Source organism: Numenius arquata, chromosome 5 (genome assembly GCF_964106895.1).
Source record: "Numenius arquata chromosome 5, bNumArq3.hap1.1, whole genome shotgun sequence".
Taxonomy (NCBI): domain Eukaryota; kingdom Metazoa; phylum Chordata; class Aves; order Charadriiformes; family Scolopacidae; genus Numenius; species Numenius arquata.
The window spans coordinates 4,624,117-4,640,861 of record NC_133580.1 but is presented as its reverse complement, the minus strand read 5'-3'; the positions used below and the strand labels follow the sequence as shown (position 1 = coordinate 4,640,861).

General features: G+C 46.3%; 1 protein-coding gene across 1 annotated transcript; it reads left to right on the top strand.

Annotated features, from left to right (window-relative positions):
* Positions 1-10,782: 10,782 nt before the first annotated feature.
* On the top strand, positions 10,783-16,530 carry LOC141464638 (G-protein coupled receptor 83-like). Its single transcript, XM_074147660.1, has 4 exons — positions 10,783-11,160; positions 13,281-13,406; positions 15,239-15,372; positions 15,906-16,530. Exons 1-4 carry the CDS (start codon positions 10,783-10,785, stop codon positions 16,528-16,530), a joined length of 1,263 nt encoding a protein of 420 aa, XP_074003761.1.
* Positions 16,531-16,745: the final 215 nt, after the last annotated feature.

Here is a 16,745-nt window from a genome sequence, read left to right as displayed (position 1 = left end):
ATAGTAACATCTTTTTTTTGTGCGGCTGCTGTGGATATGATTGGGCTGCCCTCTGAGATGGATCGGTGTGAGAAATGGGTTGTTAAAGCCATAAACCTTTGATCAGGGGCTGAAGTGAAGCCGTGGGTGTTATTTTGATTCCTGCCATTGGTTTACATCTCCATAAAGACATGCCAAGGCACAGGATGGAAGGTGGTATCTTAAAACCAATTGCCCACCCCCCGGCAGACCCCGTGTTCCCCACTGCAGGGACAGGCAGAAGGGCGCCTATGAAAACATCCTGCCAAATTTCTCTCCAGCCAACAGGCCCTTTTTGGTGCTCAGTCTTTGAGCACCAAAGTAAAAAACACTTGACATAAAGCTTGCAGCTTGCCAATGAGCCGTTTGGCTCACGGGGAGTCGGAGATGGCTCTTGGGAAAGGGCTTTTCCTTCTGTCGACGGTGCCCTCATCTCCATATGTCAGTTTGCAAAAGAGTGAGTTTTGCCTTCTGGAGCACATGGTGTCTCTATCCCTCAGTTTTTGGATGTTGCAAAGAGATGTGGGCTTCATAGGTCCTTCAGGAATGTGAATGCAGCATCTAGCCTTTAAAGGAAAGAGTAATGTAGATATTTTTATTTCTTGAAAGCCAGGAATTTTAGTGAGTGCAGCTGGGGAGGTGGCAATAATGTCAAGGAGAGAAATCATCGGCCAGCTCTGCTTTTCTTGGAACAGAGTTGAATGAAGTGCAGTTGAGAAGAGAGAGGGGACTGAATGCAAGAAATTATTTTCATAGTATGAATGCAAACTGGCCCACGCTGGAATAGTCTTCAGTGTTTCAAAAACTTAGCCCCTGAAGTATTGAGGTGTTTGAAGAAATGTTAAAAAAAAACAAAAACCCAAACAACTCCCAAACCCACCACCACCACCAATAAAAAAAATCCCCCAGTGAGTAAGACCCTTTGAAAGAGATTAACTATTCGATGGCCAAAATAATCCAATGGGGGATGCCTGGAGCAGAAGAGATGCAAAAGGATGCTGTAGAGTAGACGAGCGCTGGTCAGGGGAAGGTAAGGAATGCTATCTCAGGGTGACCTTCTTCCACAGCTACTTCCACGTACCTGAGACGAGGCCGTTTTCCGCTTCTCACTGTTATTCTACTGTGACTTTCTTCCATGAAAGATGTGTTCCCTGCACGGGGCTGTGTCTTCCAAAGCTGTTTGTCTCATCCAGCTCTGTAGCAAGCCCCTTGTGAGCTGGCAGCAGCCACACTCGGTCACCGTAGTCTGGCTTGAGAGACTGAAGTTGAAAATTTTGGTGCTGTAGAGAAATATTAGCTTCCTAAGGTAAAAAAATGATTTTATTTTTTTTTAATTACTTTCTTAAGTTGAATGTGGTAAAAATTATTTTATTAGTACAGTATTTATTATTGTTTAGTACATAGCTAAAATTCCAGATTGGCATTGGTTACACTTATGGCTTGGCTTTCATGCAAATTTTCGGTGAAAAACTGGCATTCTCAGAACACAGGTATAGCCTGTAGAACATCACCTATTCTCTGATCGCCTTCTGAAAAAGAAAGCTGCTGTTCAAGGATGGGTTTTGCAACTGTGTATTTCAAGGCTCATGTCATTTCTGCCTCCAGGGAGTCTTCAGAAGCATTTCAAGGTTTTTTATTTCACTTTTACTTTCAAATAATATTTTATATTCTGCATTTCTTATTAAAGGAACAGGGCGCTCTGTTCCCATTAGCTGCCAGTAAAATCTGATTAGTTGGAGGTTTGTTATTTTTCAGCAACTTCAGACCAGTTTTTAGCCTTGTGCATCTTCCCATCCTCCCAGAGGAATTTTCTTCAAACTAAGGGGAAAAAAAGGCACAACAGAAGCTTCCACAGCGACTCGCCTACCTCTGCCAATGAGACTTGGCTCTGGAACAGCCTGTCTGGCTTTTTCTCCTGGTATTGAATCCTTTACAAAGGAATAAAACCACATCACCAGTGCTCGTTTCCACCTCCTGATGGACTGTGATCAGCCGCATCACCGATGATTGCCTCCTCTGTATGCCTTGTCTCCACTATCAATCAAGTCTTCCTTGTCAGGAGCAATTCTTCACGATTAGCATATGTCAAATTTCATGCTCTGAACTGACAGCGTGTCCCTTGGTTACTTTGCCTTGTTTTTACTTTACAGCCATTTGATAGTCGCAGGAAATAGGAAAAACGTGAAATTTTAGAATTTTGTATTTTCTCACTGCTTAGAATGATGCGCCCATAACCCAGTGGAGCATTTTGCTGTGGATGACCTGTATGCGCTGTAGCTGATCTCTGCTGTGTGTCTGGCACACTGAATTAGAAATAATTGCAGATACATCAGAGAAGTCACGGAAAATCCGTCAGGTACATTTGTACCAAGCTTTATAAAGGCGACTGGCCAGAGCTGACACCCGCTCTTGACCTGGGAAGTTCTCCCTCTCCTGGCAAGGGACACACATCTAACCAAGACTGCTCTCTAGGAAAGGGAAAAAAAGAGGGTCCCTGAGAGCTGAGTTCCCTCTCAGAAATGGTGCTACGTATTTTGTGCAAAAGTGTTTATTTGGCAATAAAATGTCATAACTTGCACACATCTCCTTCTCCAAAGAGCCTGGGACAAGTGACCTGGTACAAACAAACGTGAACTCCTCTGAGAAGAAATTCACTGGAGGGACTTTTTCTGTCACATATAGTCCTGCTGTTGCAAAAAGAAAGTAGCAAACATACTCAAAGTCTCTTAGCATAAAATATTAGAAAGATTTGCAGTGGTTCCAGGCTGCGGAACTGCCTATTTTAGGTGTTTCAGGATAAACATACGGGGTGCTGTGCATGATCCTTTTAGTTATGTTTGCAAACTCCGGACTGTGATAATACGGCATTTGGGTCGCAAGGTCATGTAAATCCACAGTGAGTGGTGAGGAAATTTTTACAGGATGCTTATGTGCCAGTCTTCACTATGGGAAGGCTGATCCCGTGTATCCAGTGAAGTCATTTTCAGCTCCTAACCCAAGCATCAGCGTCCCGGGTAATCCCATGCAGCTCCTCTGATCATCTGTCCCTTTCCTCTGTCTGCAAGATGGCAATCGCACTTCACTGCCTCCCAGGAAAGCCGTGAGAATAAAAGCTCAAGTGGCATTTCAGGGAGATTTAATTAAGTACCTTGGCAGATAGACGGTCTGTACCCAGCACTTTACTTTCATATTTTTCCCCACAAAGAGGGATTTTTTTCCTCTTTTTTTTTTTTTTAAAAAAAAAAAAGGACACTGAAACTGTACAGTGTCTGTTTACCTCAGGGCGCTCCATTCCACTGAAAAGAAATTTCAGCACTTCAAGGAGGACCTGAAAGTAATTAGTGAGGTTTACTTTGTAATGACTATATAAACTGTGTTCCACCCGCTCCCTCCTTGGCTGAGCATCTTCTGATTACACGATTCATTTATCTCTTTGTTTACCGATGCTGTTTCTTCACAGGAGGAAGCAGGTACGACCTGCTGTTCTCGAAGCCCTGCCGTGCAGCCTGGCTCCAGGTGAAGGGATGCTGCTGGAGGGACCAGGGGTGGCCACCTGCACCCAGCCCACCCCCAGCACCAAGAAACCCACCATGCTGGAGGCACCGCTGTGATCCCAGCAGAGCTGGCAGCCTGTAGCGCATCTCCGACTCGGACCGAAGGGAAAATGATGATCTCTCCAAGCAACACACTGGAGTTGCAGGCTGAAATTGGCCCACGGGCACGATTCAGAACATCTGGAACTTTATGCATTGTAATTCTCAGAAACGTGGAGGCAAAGCCTGGTGGGAGAGCAGATGCAAACGAAGGTGAAAGCAGCCCCTCGTTGTTTTTTTCTGGGAGCTCAGCCTGAGCGCGTTGAGGGTGCGAGCGAGGATGTAACGCCTGGCTCCGCTTGCCTCGTTGTTCACAGAAGGAGAATCCTGCCTCAAGTCAAGATAATTGGCTGGAATGGGTTTGCCTTTCCCTCGCAGCTTGTTCTTTATAACGTGTTCTCTTAATAGTGGACTCTTCCCCATCTAAAACCACCGAAGCAATTGGCAATTTCACACGCATTTAAAGGTAACGCCGAGAAATTCATCCGTCTCCCCATCAGCCGGGAAGAAAGTTTTGCAGCGAATTTGCAGTGACTCTGTGTGAGCTCTTGGATGAGGGTGTCCTGCAATAAGTCCTCACCTCGGAGGGTTGTTTTGCCCAGTGGTCTGCTGGGCCTCCCAGAGGGACTAAATGGCCATAAGGATTTCAGGAAAGGAGTTTGTGTGCTCACGTGCTGAGGTAGGATTTGGCTTCTCCTGTTTAAGAATCCTGTAGTGGGAAGAGCAGGTTACCAGGAGAGATACAGGGCTTTATCTCCTACTGTCTCCCTCAGAAGTGGAGGTTCAAAAGGCTCAACTGTCTTAAATAATTTTTGCAGACATCCAACCTTTGAGTCATGGGCCAACACTGATGGACTGTCCCTGCACATGAACTTCTCAGGTCATGCCTGGGTCACGCTGGAGGCGGCAGAGTGACCCTGAGCCCAGGAGCACAGAAAGGGAAGCGGGAGGACAGAACATAGCCATTTATTTCAGCGTATTTAAGGGAGAATTAGTAAAAGCAATGACTAAACCACACCTTTCACTCTTGAGAGTGGGGGCTGAAAGAACCTGAAACAAAGAAGAAACACTGTAAGGTGTTGCCTACCAAAAGCCACTATTTTTTACCGCGGATTGTTGAGATTGGAGAACAAAGTTGTTCACTCTGCGCCACTTATTTGATTCTGAGCAAGTCCTTGACGGTGCTGGAGGTAACACTGTTGGTGGGTAATGGCACGTTACCACAGGCAACAGCAGCCCTGAAGCTCGATGCTCTCCTCCGTAGGTGGTACCCTTCCCCTTCCCGAGAGCAGCTCTCCACCAGATTTTCTGACATTATTTTTTTAGGCTGCTCTTCTCCGGAGCAGCATTCCTCTGCCTGGAGGGGATGTGGCTCCGAGCCCATCTTCTCCAAAGCCCCCAGCTCCAGACTGCCTGTCTGTAGTCCCAAAAGCCAGAGACATTGTCAGCAGCACCCTTGGCTGATGCTAAATGATTGAAGAGCTTTAGTTCAGTGTCCACATCATTAAACACAGCATTAATTGGATGTTGAGACAGATCGGCAGACGGCGGGTAGGGTGTGTAATCATTTGCAGGTCACACCTAGAGGGTTCCTGCCTGGGTCTGAACTGAATCACTTTGACAAGAGATACGGGGTGCTGCACTTAGCAGAAGGGGCTCCCCTTTTTGGGCTGCGATGAATCATTGAAATGCTCACAAAGTGAAGATCAAACACAGACTTACTAGAGTCCCTAAATAAACCTTATCTGCACCAAGCACACCCATCAATTTTATTGCCAACAAGCAGATACAGAAGGAATTAGTTGCCAGGGAATGCTTCTAATTTAAATGTTAGCAGCTGTTATTATTTCAGAGTGGCAAATTTTATGATTTTGCCTAAAAGTCTGCTCTCAGTAAATTAAAACATTTTGTAAAAGCTGGATTATATCTGCAATGACTCTCCCATATCGAGAGGGGAATGCAAGAGAAAGCCGATGGTGATTAATGTTAGTGGGGATGAAGGAGCACACAGATAAAGCTCGTGTTGCCAAGTGCTGCCAGCTGAGCAGATCTTTTGCTCCCCAGAAGCCAGACCTTGGTGTAACCTGTGCAGAAAAGCGTTCCCCAAAGCACTCGGAGGCTCTGAATGCCTTTTAAAGTAAATGCAGCTTGGACTGTTGCTTTCGCCCATGGTGGCCATTCCAGCAAGACCAGTGGGGCCAATGGCTGGGCCAGTGCAGGTGAGTCACAGCTCTCGGCAGGTTGCCATCCCTCCCAGCCCTCCTCCCACTGGGAATTATGGCAGGACACACCAAAGCTCGCCTGCTTTTCCAGTCTTCAGACACAGTCTACTCTAGGCTTTACTATTGCCATGACATTAAGCTGTTCTGCACAGTAAACAGCCCCTAAGTTAAATATATTTGTGATTCTGAACTGTCAGCATCTGTCTGGGTTACAGAACTGCTTTATTTAATTCATTACTGGGGTATTCACTCCATTATTGCTAAACGTGGTTTATTTTTTAAGTCCTATTATCGAGTCCATGAAACGTCCTGCAAGATTTCTGTGCCTGTTCATCCCACATTTTCTGAGGCACAAAAGCAGTTCTAGTCATTGCAAATGAAGAGGAATATCGTGTTCTTGGTGCATTAAAGCAAACATAAAAAAAAAAAAAAAGAGAAAGTTCCCAGATCATGGTTTTCAAGGACTGTCCAAACTCTTATTTATAACACACCTTTTGAATGGAAGAAAAGAAACCTAGGGGTTGATATATAGCTCTCAATCTTTCTGTCTTTCTGTTACTTATCAAACCTGTATTTGAAACAGAATAGTGTAAACTAGTAGCTTCTCTAGGGAACAGGAATCTTTCAAAAAGCTGCCTGATACAACAGGCACATTGAATGAATTTTTCCTCATTTAAGCTTGGGAAATTTAGCTGTTGAATTTTCTCTCTCTGGACAAGGCTCAAGCACTGAAACTTCCCGTCTACTCCAGCTGCTTTCAACTCGGAATGGCAAAGCAGAGACATTTTCTTTTTCAAGCCAGAAATCTCATTATTGCACCAGTAGACCTTGTTTTAAATTTTGTTCAGCGGCGTCCCCTGCAGACCCTGGCCTGGGAGGAGAGAGGATGCTCCTGGAGGCACATCTGGTTTCTCTGAGGGTTGCTCTCTGCATCTCCTTTGCATGTTCTGAAGCAGAAACGGCTCAAAAGTGGGAGCAGCACTTTTTCTCGAGCAGCTCTCATGAGGAGAGGCTGAGGGACTTGGGTCTTTTTAGTCTGGAGAAGAGAAGACTGAGGGGGGATCTGATCAATGCTTATAAATACTTAAAGGGTGGGTGTCAAGAGGATGAGGCCGGTCTTTTTTCAATGGTGCCCAGTGACAGGACAAGAGGAAATGGGCACAAACTTGAATGTAAGAAGTTCCACCTAAACATGAGGAGGAATTTCTTTACTTTGAGGGTGGCAGAGCCCTGGAACAGGCTGCCCAGAGAGGTGGTGGAGTCTCTGTCTCTGGAGACATTCAATACTCGTCTGGACACGTTCCTGTGCAACCTGCTCTGGGTGGACCTGCTCTGGCAGGGGGGTTGGACTGGATGATCTCCAGAGGTCCCTTCCAACCCCATGTGATTCTGTGACCTTTCCCCGCCAGCGTGAGAGGCCTGTGCTCACCACCAGCAACAGAGCTCGGAGAAGGATGGACAGAGATACAGACAAGAAGCCGAAAAATGCACTTTTTGAGTGCGATGGGAACTTTTGCATTAGGAAAATGTTTAATGTAATGGCCTTGTATTCTCAGTATTTTTCTTATGCCCTCTTATGAGGTCTTTACATACCTGATAGATATGAAATACAATAATCTGCAGGGACCTGTAGGGACAATTTTATTCAGCTTTGCGAGCTCAATACTCCAGTAATGAAACATTTTCTTTACATCTTCATGGGAGCAGACAGGGACAAGCATTTTAATACATGTACCTACTAAGACTGTGCTAACAGCCTGGGGAGAAAGACTCCATTACTATTATGATCTGGCTCATCATTAAGTACTGTCCAGTAATCAAGCTGAATCATGTCTTTAGAAGTCATTTCTTTAAAATTAGCTTAAACTAAGGTGCAAGATTGAGCAGCCTTGACCCTGGACATTTTTACATACTGTACACTGAAACTGATTGCTGAATTATCTGCCTTATCTTTGCCAGGCAGAAAAAAGTCCCTGCAGGCAAGTACTGGGATGATACCATGAACTTGCTAAGTCCAGTGACTCAGCCCTAACAGCCGACTTGGCCTCTCCAAGAAAAGGCAATGTAGTCTGTGCTTTTGTCCAAAAGACCATGCTGTCCTGTGTTACTGGTCATGAGAGACTTCTCTGAGCGAGAAAGGTGAAGATCAAGTGAAACACCGTCTAAAAATGAACTGTAGCAATGACCTGTGAAAATCATAGAATCATAGAATGGTTTGGGTTGGAAGGGATCTTAAAGATCATCTACATCGAACCCCCCTGCCCTGGGCAGGGACACCTCCCACCACACCAGGTTGCCCAAAGCCCCATCCAGCCTGGCCTTGAACACCTCCAGGGATGGGGCATCCACAACTTCTCTGGGCAACTTGTTCCAGCATCCCACCACCTTCGGAGTAAGAGGCCCTTTGGCTCTCATCAACACTTAGTCTACATTAGATCTATTCAGAAAGTGGATCTTCATCTCAATTGAAATGTCAGCAATTTGGCATCTCTTTTTGACACAAAAAACCACCAAAACCGAAAATGCTAAATAATGTTATGAAAATGAAAAGTTCCAAAAGTTTTTGACTCAAGGAATGTCAGAGTGAGAAAGCCAAAAATCTTTCATAGGAAAAAAGGTTGACTCTGTGCAATTCAAATGAGTGTGTTTGAAAAAGTACATTTCTCCCTTGCTTTCTCTGCTTGACTTAGAGGACCCAGAACAAACGTTAAGTTATGATGCATGATGAGCACTGAAGTCTGCTAAAAGCGGCTCAGAATGTTTATAAGTGGATAATAACCACAGCAAACCAGCATATGATTGCTTAAGTGTTTGAACCTTTGACAGAATAAATCAGTTCTGCACAGAATACTGTAGTATGCCAATAGCATTGGGCACACGGGGTGTTTCACGACGATGGGGTTTGTGCATGTGCATCTAAATGCTGTTCTGGCAAGTCGTCCTTCTAATGCATGGCAAAGGAATGAAAGGGAACGTGGGGAAATGAGCGCATAACCACACAGCGAAGGAGCTCCAGGATGAAGCCCCTTGTGTTTCCACAGCCTCTGTAATGCCACGGTGGAGATGTCGGTGGGTGCTTGCCCACCCCGGAGCCGCTCAGCGTAGGCTTCCAGCCACGCTGGGGCCACTGCGTGTGTGAGAAAGGGCATGTGTGTGCATAGATATACATACACACACAGGGTGGCATTCACCACCAAGCCCTCGGCAGCAATTTCTGAACAGCCTGCATCTCCAGAAGACACGTGAAGGAAAGCGGTTGCCATTTCTCCTTTGGCAGTAAGAGTCCTGGCCTCACACGTGCCATGGCCCTCCGCCTTCACGGCTCTTAAGTGATGTATTTGTGATTTACCATCCTCCAAGTAAAATCCTGAGTTGATTAGTATCCTTACACAACAGAAACTATGAAGAAAAAGATTAAATGCCCCACCTGCCAGTTCGTGCCCTGACCCAACCATGTGCCCAGCTCAGCCCCTGGGCAGGGTGTGGGCCAGAAGAGAAAAGGGGTCTGGGGATGCTGGGGAAGAGTGGAGAAGGCTGGTGACATCTCTGAAGACGCTTACGACAAAAGCACTTATGCCAGAAGACATTCTGTGCTGGCAAACGAATGCTGGGATGCAGAGTCTGTCAGAAACACGAAGAAGTTGACTTTTGTCTCCTGTCCCATATGCAAACCTTCTTTCCCACGCAGCCTCTCCTGCCCTCCCAGGAGCCACATGCTCCCCACCCCGGGGCGCGGGGTCCCACTGCAGGAAGGCAGCACAGAAAGGCTCTTTCCATCTGAGTTTCTGAGCTTGGATCCTGAACGGCTCTATAAATGACTGTGTCTGCAAAGGAAGGGAAGGAGAATAGGCATTTCCACCCATCTTGCTGCTCTTTACTCCTGCTCTCCCCCCCAATCCCGGCTCAGTGCACAGAGGGCTGCAAGAGTCTCCCTGGACACCCAGCAGCACCCTGAAACTTCTGTTCTCATTTTCAAGTTACATTTCACTTTTTTACACTGTCCTCCATGCCATGGGAGAGTGAGAAGGAGACAGCACCAGGCACAAAGCTGGGAGCTCTCTGGAGGCAGAAATCCTGTGATGTTCTCTGTCTGCTAAAACTCTGGAATGGAGAGAAAGGAAAATGCTGCAGGTTAGTAAAGATGCTTCACTCCATGAGCTGTTGTGCTGGGTACCCAGAGAGGAGGAGGAGGAGGAGGAGGAGGAGGGAGGAGAGAGGGAAGATCAGAGCACATCCACTCCCTCTGTGTTTTCCTGCTCTGCCAGATCTGCACATGTCAGCCTCTCCCATCGTCTATGTGTGGGGTTACAATCCACCTCAGGAGAAAACTAGGAAGAGATACACTATTGGCTATTTCATATGCGGTGTGTCATCTGGCAGGCTGTATATATCACAGGGAAAGCAGGGACCACTCAGCCTCTGAGCAAAGCTGCTTCACTGTATGGCTCAGAGACACTTTGAGGATGGAGAGAAAAGGGAAAGGCAGCCCTTGCTTTTCTGATTCTGACAAGCTCTAAAAACTCTTGGGAAACGGAGACCTGACAGACGAAGGACTATGTGGAAAACCAATATAGCAGATTTCCAAGGAGAAGTTGCAGGAGAGAAGCAGAACAGTGCCCAAAGGGAAATATTCACTAGGATTTCTTCCTAGTGTTTGGGGACCTCTGATATTTCCATACGTGAATCAGCTTCTGTACATAGGACATATGGGACTGAAAAAGGAAGAGCAGCTGGAGCATCCCTGGAGCAAAGCTCACACGTAATCAGCACAGGAAGAAGGACCCATTTATCACCTCTTTTATGTAGTTTGCAGGCACAGGGCAGATTTTTCAAAATGCAAGTGTGAGTGTGCCCTCCTGCAATCACTGACTTCAGCAGCTGATCTGGAAGGAAGGAGGGCAGAGAGGAGCGTGCAGCCTGCCCCCGGGGACATGGGCAATGTTAGAGCCATGAGCAGGCGCACGTGGTTCCCTTTGCAGTACATCTCCAAGCCCTTCTGGAGAGCGGGGAATCACAACACCACCAACTTCTTCTCTGCCCTGTACGGCTTCCCTAACCAATCCTTCTTCCACAGTGATTTGGACCTGGAGGACCTGGGGGACTTTGAAAGCGGGACCAAGTATGAGGGCGAGTCCCAGAGCCGGACGGTGAAGACGCTGCTGATCGTCGCCTACTCCGTGATCATCTGCATCTCCCTCTTCGGCAACATCCTGGTGTGCCATGTGGTGATCAAGAACAAAAGGATGCACTCCGCCACCAGCCTCTTCATCGTTAACCTGGCCGTTGCCGACGTGATGATCACCATTTTGAACACCCCCTTCACGCTGGTGAGCACCCGGCTTGTCTGTGTTCTGCTGGTGTCTGTGTGTGCCTGTCAGCTGTGTGCACGTGTACTGAATGGGCCAGTAACAGGCTAATACGCAGAGTTTCTTCGTGGTGTGTCCTCCCCTCCTCCCTTTAGCCTCCCGGACAAGCTGCGGTCGTGGCCCCCCCTCCCCGACACCCCCTCGCAGGCAGGCAAGGGTTTGCTCAGCCGAGTCGGGACCTCGCAATCCTGTCGGGAGGCGTCGCTCCTCCGCAGCTTTCCTCCCTCTTCCAGGATGGTGGCAAGGCACGGGTGCGTGTCTTTTGATGGGGAAAGGAAGCGGGGACAAGTTTGACACTAGAAAGTCCAATTAACTGCCAATTCCCGACAGAAACGACGCAAACGAGGTCAGTCGTTGTGAAGATGATGGCAGGGAGAGCCGCCAGGTCTGTGCTTGGCGTGCCTCTTACTCGGGCACCACAAACTGTGCTGCTTGGGGCTGATTACCCTTTGTTTATTTTCAGTTACTAAATAATATAAGACATAAAAAAATATTAAAAGAATGAGGTGGGAAGAATGAAACGGATTCATTTCTTGCCCCGCTGTCACCACCTATAAACACTGTGTAAGTAGAACTCTCTGTAGAGCTGAATTTGACACAGCCCTCTGGTTTGAAAGCATCCCAAACACTCCTGCTTCAGTCCTTAGAGATGTCCATAGTGTTCTTCCGCCTTCCCAAAGCAGTCTCTGAATTATCAGTTTGAATTCACCTTTCCTTAAGTTGAGCCTGTTTCTTCTGTGGGATTTCTCTGCCTCGCTCTGATGGGATTCGCGTCCCATAATCCGTTCAGGGAAAGGATAGTGCCCTCTTGTGTGTTTGCACAACAGTCACACATTAGGCACAAGTAATTAAATAACTGTAAGCTCTCTTAGGAAAGAGCTTCACAACAACTTCAAAGAAACAGCACATTGCTACACATTCAGTGACAGTCATTACTACCAGCGTTGTCTCTGTAGAGAAATTAATTAGATTATTTGAAAAGAGATTAGCTAGTCCTGACTAATTTTCTGTGTGGACAGATGTTTCGTAGTAAATGTGCTTTATTTCATAATTAGCTTAATCTGCTTCCAGAATGAGTTACATTAATTTGGAATAAATATTGCGCAGTCATAAATAACAAGGGAGTGAGACAACCACCGTTATTTGGGATAATCTCCTCTGCAGAAAAGCCATGATAAGTAACACCTCTCTGGGAAATCATAAGAAATGCCCTGCTGCCCTTGCCACTGCAGTCTCGGGAGGGCTTTAAATGTTCCCTGCCTCCCTCCCTTCCCTGGGATTTCATGCCCAGGTGGAGATGGCTCCTGTACCTGCAGAGGTCAGATCAATGAGGAAGGCGGCCCAGCTTGGGAAGTGTGAGTTGCTTTTTCAACAGGAGGGTAAAATTTTCCTCTCTGCTTGCGTAACTTAATTTACACCCCTGAAATTGCTGTTGATGTATCTCACACAATGTGATGAGAGTTGGGCTTAGAGATCAGCGTGCCAGCGAGACCCTGGCACCCAGCTCCACGTCCTGTTTCTGAGCGTGGGTGGTAGCTGCAGACCCCAGGAAGGGTATTGACACAGGGCAGGTAGGCAGGGATGCTCCACAGACAGGCAGTCCCTAACTCAGAGGTGTTACCTCCCTATTTCACTGCCCTCAATGATTTTTCCTTCCATGAATTTCTCTCACTAAGTTTTGAACCTACGCAACGCTTCAGCATCCACAAATTCAAACATTTTAACAATGGCAGACATGCAACCGGTTTTAAGGAGGCAAGCTACTTTTTTTCCCTACAGAGCTGAACCAAGATTTCTTTACATTTTCCAGAAGGGCCATGCCACACGTACACCTGCACGTGCAAACACACATACACAGGGCACTACTCAAGCGGATTTGTTTGCTCAGCATAATAAATCTCACTTCTGTTTCAAAGCCTCTTGCATAGTCACTGTTTCCCCAGAAAAACTGAGTATAATGCATCTACAAAGCACGAGGAAGCTCTATTAAAGCATTTCTTCCTTACCATACTCCAGAGAAGACTGTTTGCTACTCTGCAGATAACACACACTGTTTTAATCCAATTTTGTCTGTTCTTCAGGTGCGGTTTGTAAGCAGTACCTGGGTTTTTGGAAAGCTGATGTGTCACGTAAGTCGGTTTGTCCAGTATTGCTCCGTCCACGTGTCTGTGCTGACCCTTGCTGCCATCGCTCTGGATCGGCATCAGGTATGCAATATACATCACACCTACATTTGCTAGAAAATATGGTGCTAAATACATAGTTTTTTCCCCTTCATTTATGAAGAATCTCACAGTTTTTAGGCTTGCCCCATTACTTTGGGATGCCTAAGACTGGAAGTAGTGAGAACTGTGTTACCACATTCAGTTCAAGGCGAGAAATTCTCCTCTCCTCCCCTCCCTATACATTTTTGGTGAACACCAATCAGGAAAACCTGCCGGGTCAAGCAATGAGTGCAAACCAAAGGGTTTCCTTGAAGTAAAATGCAGTTTGTTATTTTTGCTAAAGCTGATAAATGCTTTTTTTTTTTTTTTTTTTTTTTGCTAAAGCTGATAAATGCGCTGGGAGAGCAGATCCTGCAAGGTGTGTTCTCAGGCAGACTGCCTATTTTCCTTGCAGTGCCGGAGTCACGGAAATAGTTGTTACTGAAAAGCAATTTCACATGATAAATGACATGGCTAGATGAAGTTCAAACCAATAATGGATTCCACTCTGATTGTCTGGGACGTGCTCCATCTGGTGTCAGAAAATTACCCTGACTGACAGAGTACAGATCATCCATTTCTGTCTTTTTTTACCACAAAAAGTTTGGTTGTCTGCCCATTCTATGTGCAACATTACAGCTCCTGAAAGCAAAGCATTTGGATAATGATTCGTTTTAATCAGTAGATTCCGAGTTGATTGCAAAGCATGGCTTGGTATCAAGAAGTGTTTGTTTAACTAAGGGCAAACACAACACCTGTCTTCAAATTCAGTGGATTAGGTTCCTCAGGACTGGAATTAACTAGTATGGCCCAAGGCAATAAAAATAGAAGTAAGGAGATGTCACTGAGCAAAGAGAAATCAACACTTGCCTCTAAAAATACTGCTAGTCCTGAGAGGTACCAGAGCAGACAGATGCTCCAGGGGAGTTGTAAAAGCTCGATTAAGTAGATATTTATAATGAGACTAGAAAAGACATGCGTAAAATACCAAAGGCTTCCTCAGCCAAAAGATCATTTGGATGACATGATAGGTCTATTTTTAACTATTGTTTCATTGCCTAATATAATCATCCATAGTGCACGTAGCTCAACAGATATCTAACCATCATGATCTCTGAAGCCAAGCTGATGCGTGTTTCTCTGCTCAGGGCTCTGGGCCAGCAGTAACATTTAATACCTGCACATCTCTTTGCATTTTCCACCCGTTATACTCTCCGGAGTCCTGTAAAATGAGTCTCTCCTTTTTGCCTTTTAACCCTGGAGGGATGCAGAGCTGCTGCAGTGCTTCGAACTTCAACGTGAGGCTGAAAGAGTGACCAAGACGTTGTCAGATAGAGTAGCCCTTCTTAGCAGCAAACCCACCTTGGACTACACCATGCTGTAGCCAGAATTTCACAGGGTGAACTGTGACTATAAAAGGGACCAGCCTTCAAGTTTGGTAGTGCCATGCCGGCCAAAGATTACATTCAACTGTGGTTCTCAAGCATCTTGTCACTCTGTCTTGTGAGTCCACCAAATGCCAGATGTTGTGAGACCCGTGGCTGCCATCTGTTTTGGAGCCCATGTCCATAGCAATGAGGAGATTTTTTTGCACCATAGTACAAGCCAGAACAGCCTCTTGGCTTTCAACTTGTGCCACACTTAACGACCATGCTGAGCGTTCCTTGCTGTCCTGGAAAGCACCCACGCTGTTTGCTTCTTTCTCAGTGATCAGCGTGAAACGCTTGCTCCTGGACATGGATAAAGCAAAGATGCATTCTTTTTTTCTAAAGCTTGCAGCTTGTTTTTATCAATTGGAGACATTGTAAATCCTCAGGATTGGTTGTTCTCCGCAGGTCATCATGCACCCTCTCAAGCCGCGCATGTCCATGGTGAAAGGAGGGATTTGCATCATTATCATCTGGGTTATGGCCAGCTGCTTCTCATTGCCTCATGCCATTTATCAGACTTTGACAAGATTTTATATCGGGTAAGACATTTACATGGTGCTTTTTTTTTATATGACATGTGCAGCTTAATCAAAGCCCCACAGATTCTAAGGCACACATCTCTCCATCTGTGTTATTAAAAAGGAAAGCATGGTGAAACAGAGAAGTCTTCCTTCTCTTCGACTGCACGATGTGTTTCCCACAAAAGGACCATGAAAATCAATGGAATTGCTTTCAGGCTTGTTTGTTGGTTGATTTTTGCTCAGAGATTCGGCCCTGTAATTTGAAGTAGGCACAGAGGAGAGGTGCTCTTCCTTGTTAGGGGGCACAGATGTCAATATGGATTATTGTTTTTTCTTTTCCTGGGGATGTGTTTAAAATATCTCCACTGGGGCCAAAGGTCAAACTTGAAGCAAAAATTTTCCATTTGAAGTGGCACTTGCCAGTGTTACTGAATGAGTTCTGCTGCCTGTACTTTCACTGAAACTTGTAAGAACATCTGAGATGTTTGTCCTCCAGGTGTTGTGTGCATCCGGTAGTGGAATTGACAGTTCTTTCTCTCTCTGCTCTTCAGGAACAGAACAATACGAATGGTCTGCCTCCCCAGCTTCCCTCCTCCTGCTGATCTTTTCTGGAAGTATTTGGACTTGACTACTTTTGTTCTCTTGTATGTCCTGCCCTTGCTTGTGATCTCCATCACATATACCATGGTGGCCAAGAAGCTCTGGCTCAGAAACGCCATTGGGGACCTCACCATGGAGCAGTACTATGCCCATCAGCGGAAAAAGAAGATGACGCTGAAGATGCTGATGGTGGTGGTGATTGTGTTTGCAGTATGCTGGTTCCCCCTAAACTGCTACGTGGTGTTGATCTCCTGCAGGGCCATCCACAGTAGCAATGCTCTGTACTTTGTTTTTCACTGGTTTGCCATGAGCAGCACTTGCTACAACCCCTTCATTTACTGTTGGCTGAACGAGAGCTTCAGATCTGAGTTGAAGTCCCTGCTGTGTGTGTGCCGGCGAAGGAGCGCAGCCCAGAGCCACGCTCTGCAGTCCATCTCCCCCCCTTTCAGGCATGCCTGGGTTGAGAACTGCCGCTATAAAAGAGGCGGCGCCTGCCAGAAGGCAAGAGCATCCTCCCAGAGGAACTCTGCAAAGACAGACATATCCAGCGTTCAGCCAATTGTGGCAGAAAGCTAAACCCTTCATGTGATGGTCAGGCATCGTGTTGTAATTGCAGAATCACGGGAAAAACTGAGTTGGAAAGGACTGCTGGAGACCACTTAGTCCAACCTTCCACCCAAAGCAAGCTAACATCAACGTTTGACTGGGTTGTTCAGGACCTTGTCCAGTCAGGTTTTCAAAAAATCTCCAGGGATGGACTGCCCACACGTGGGCTCCAGAATGAGGGGTGT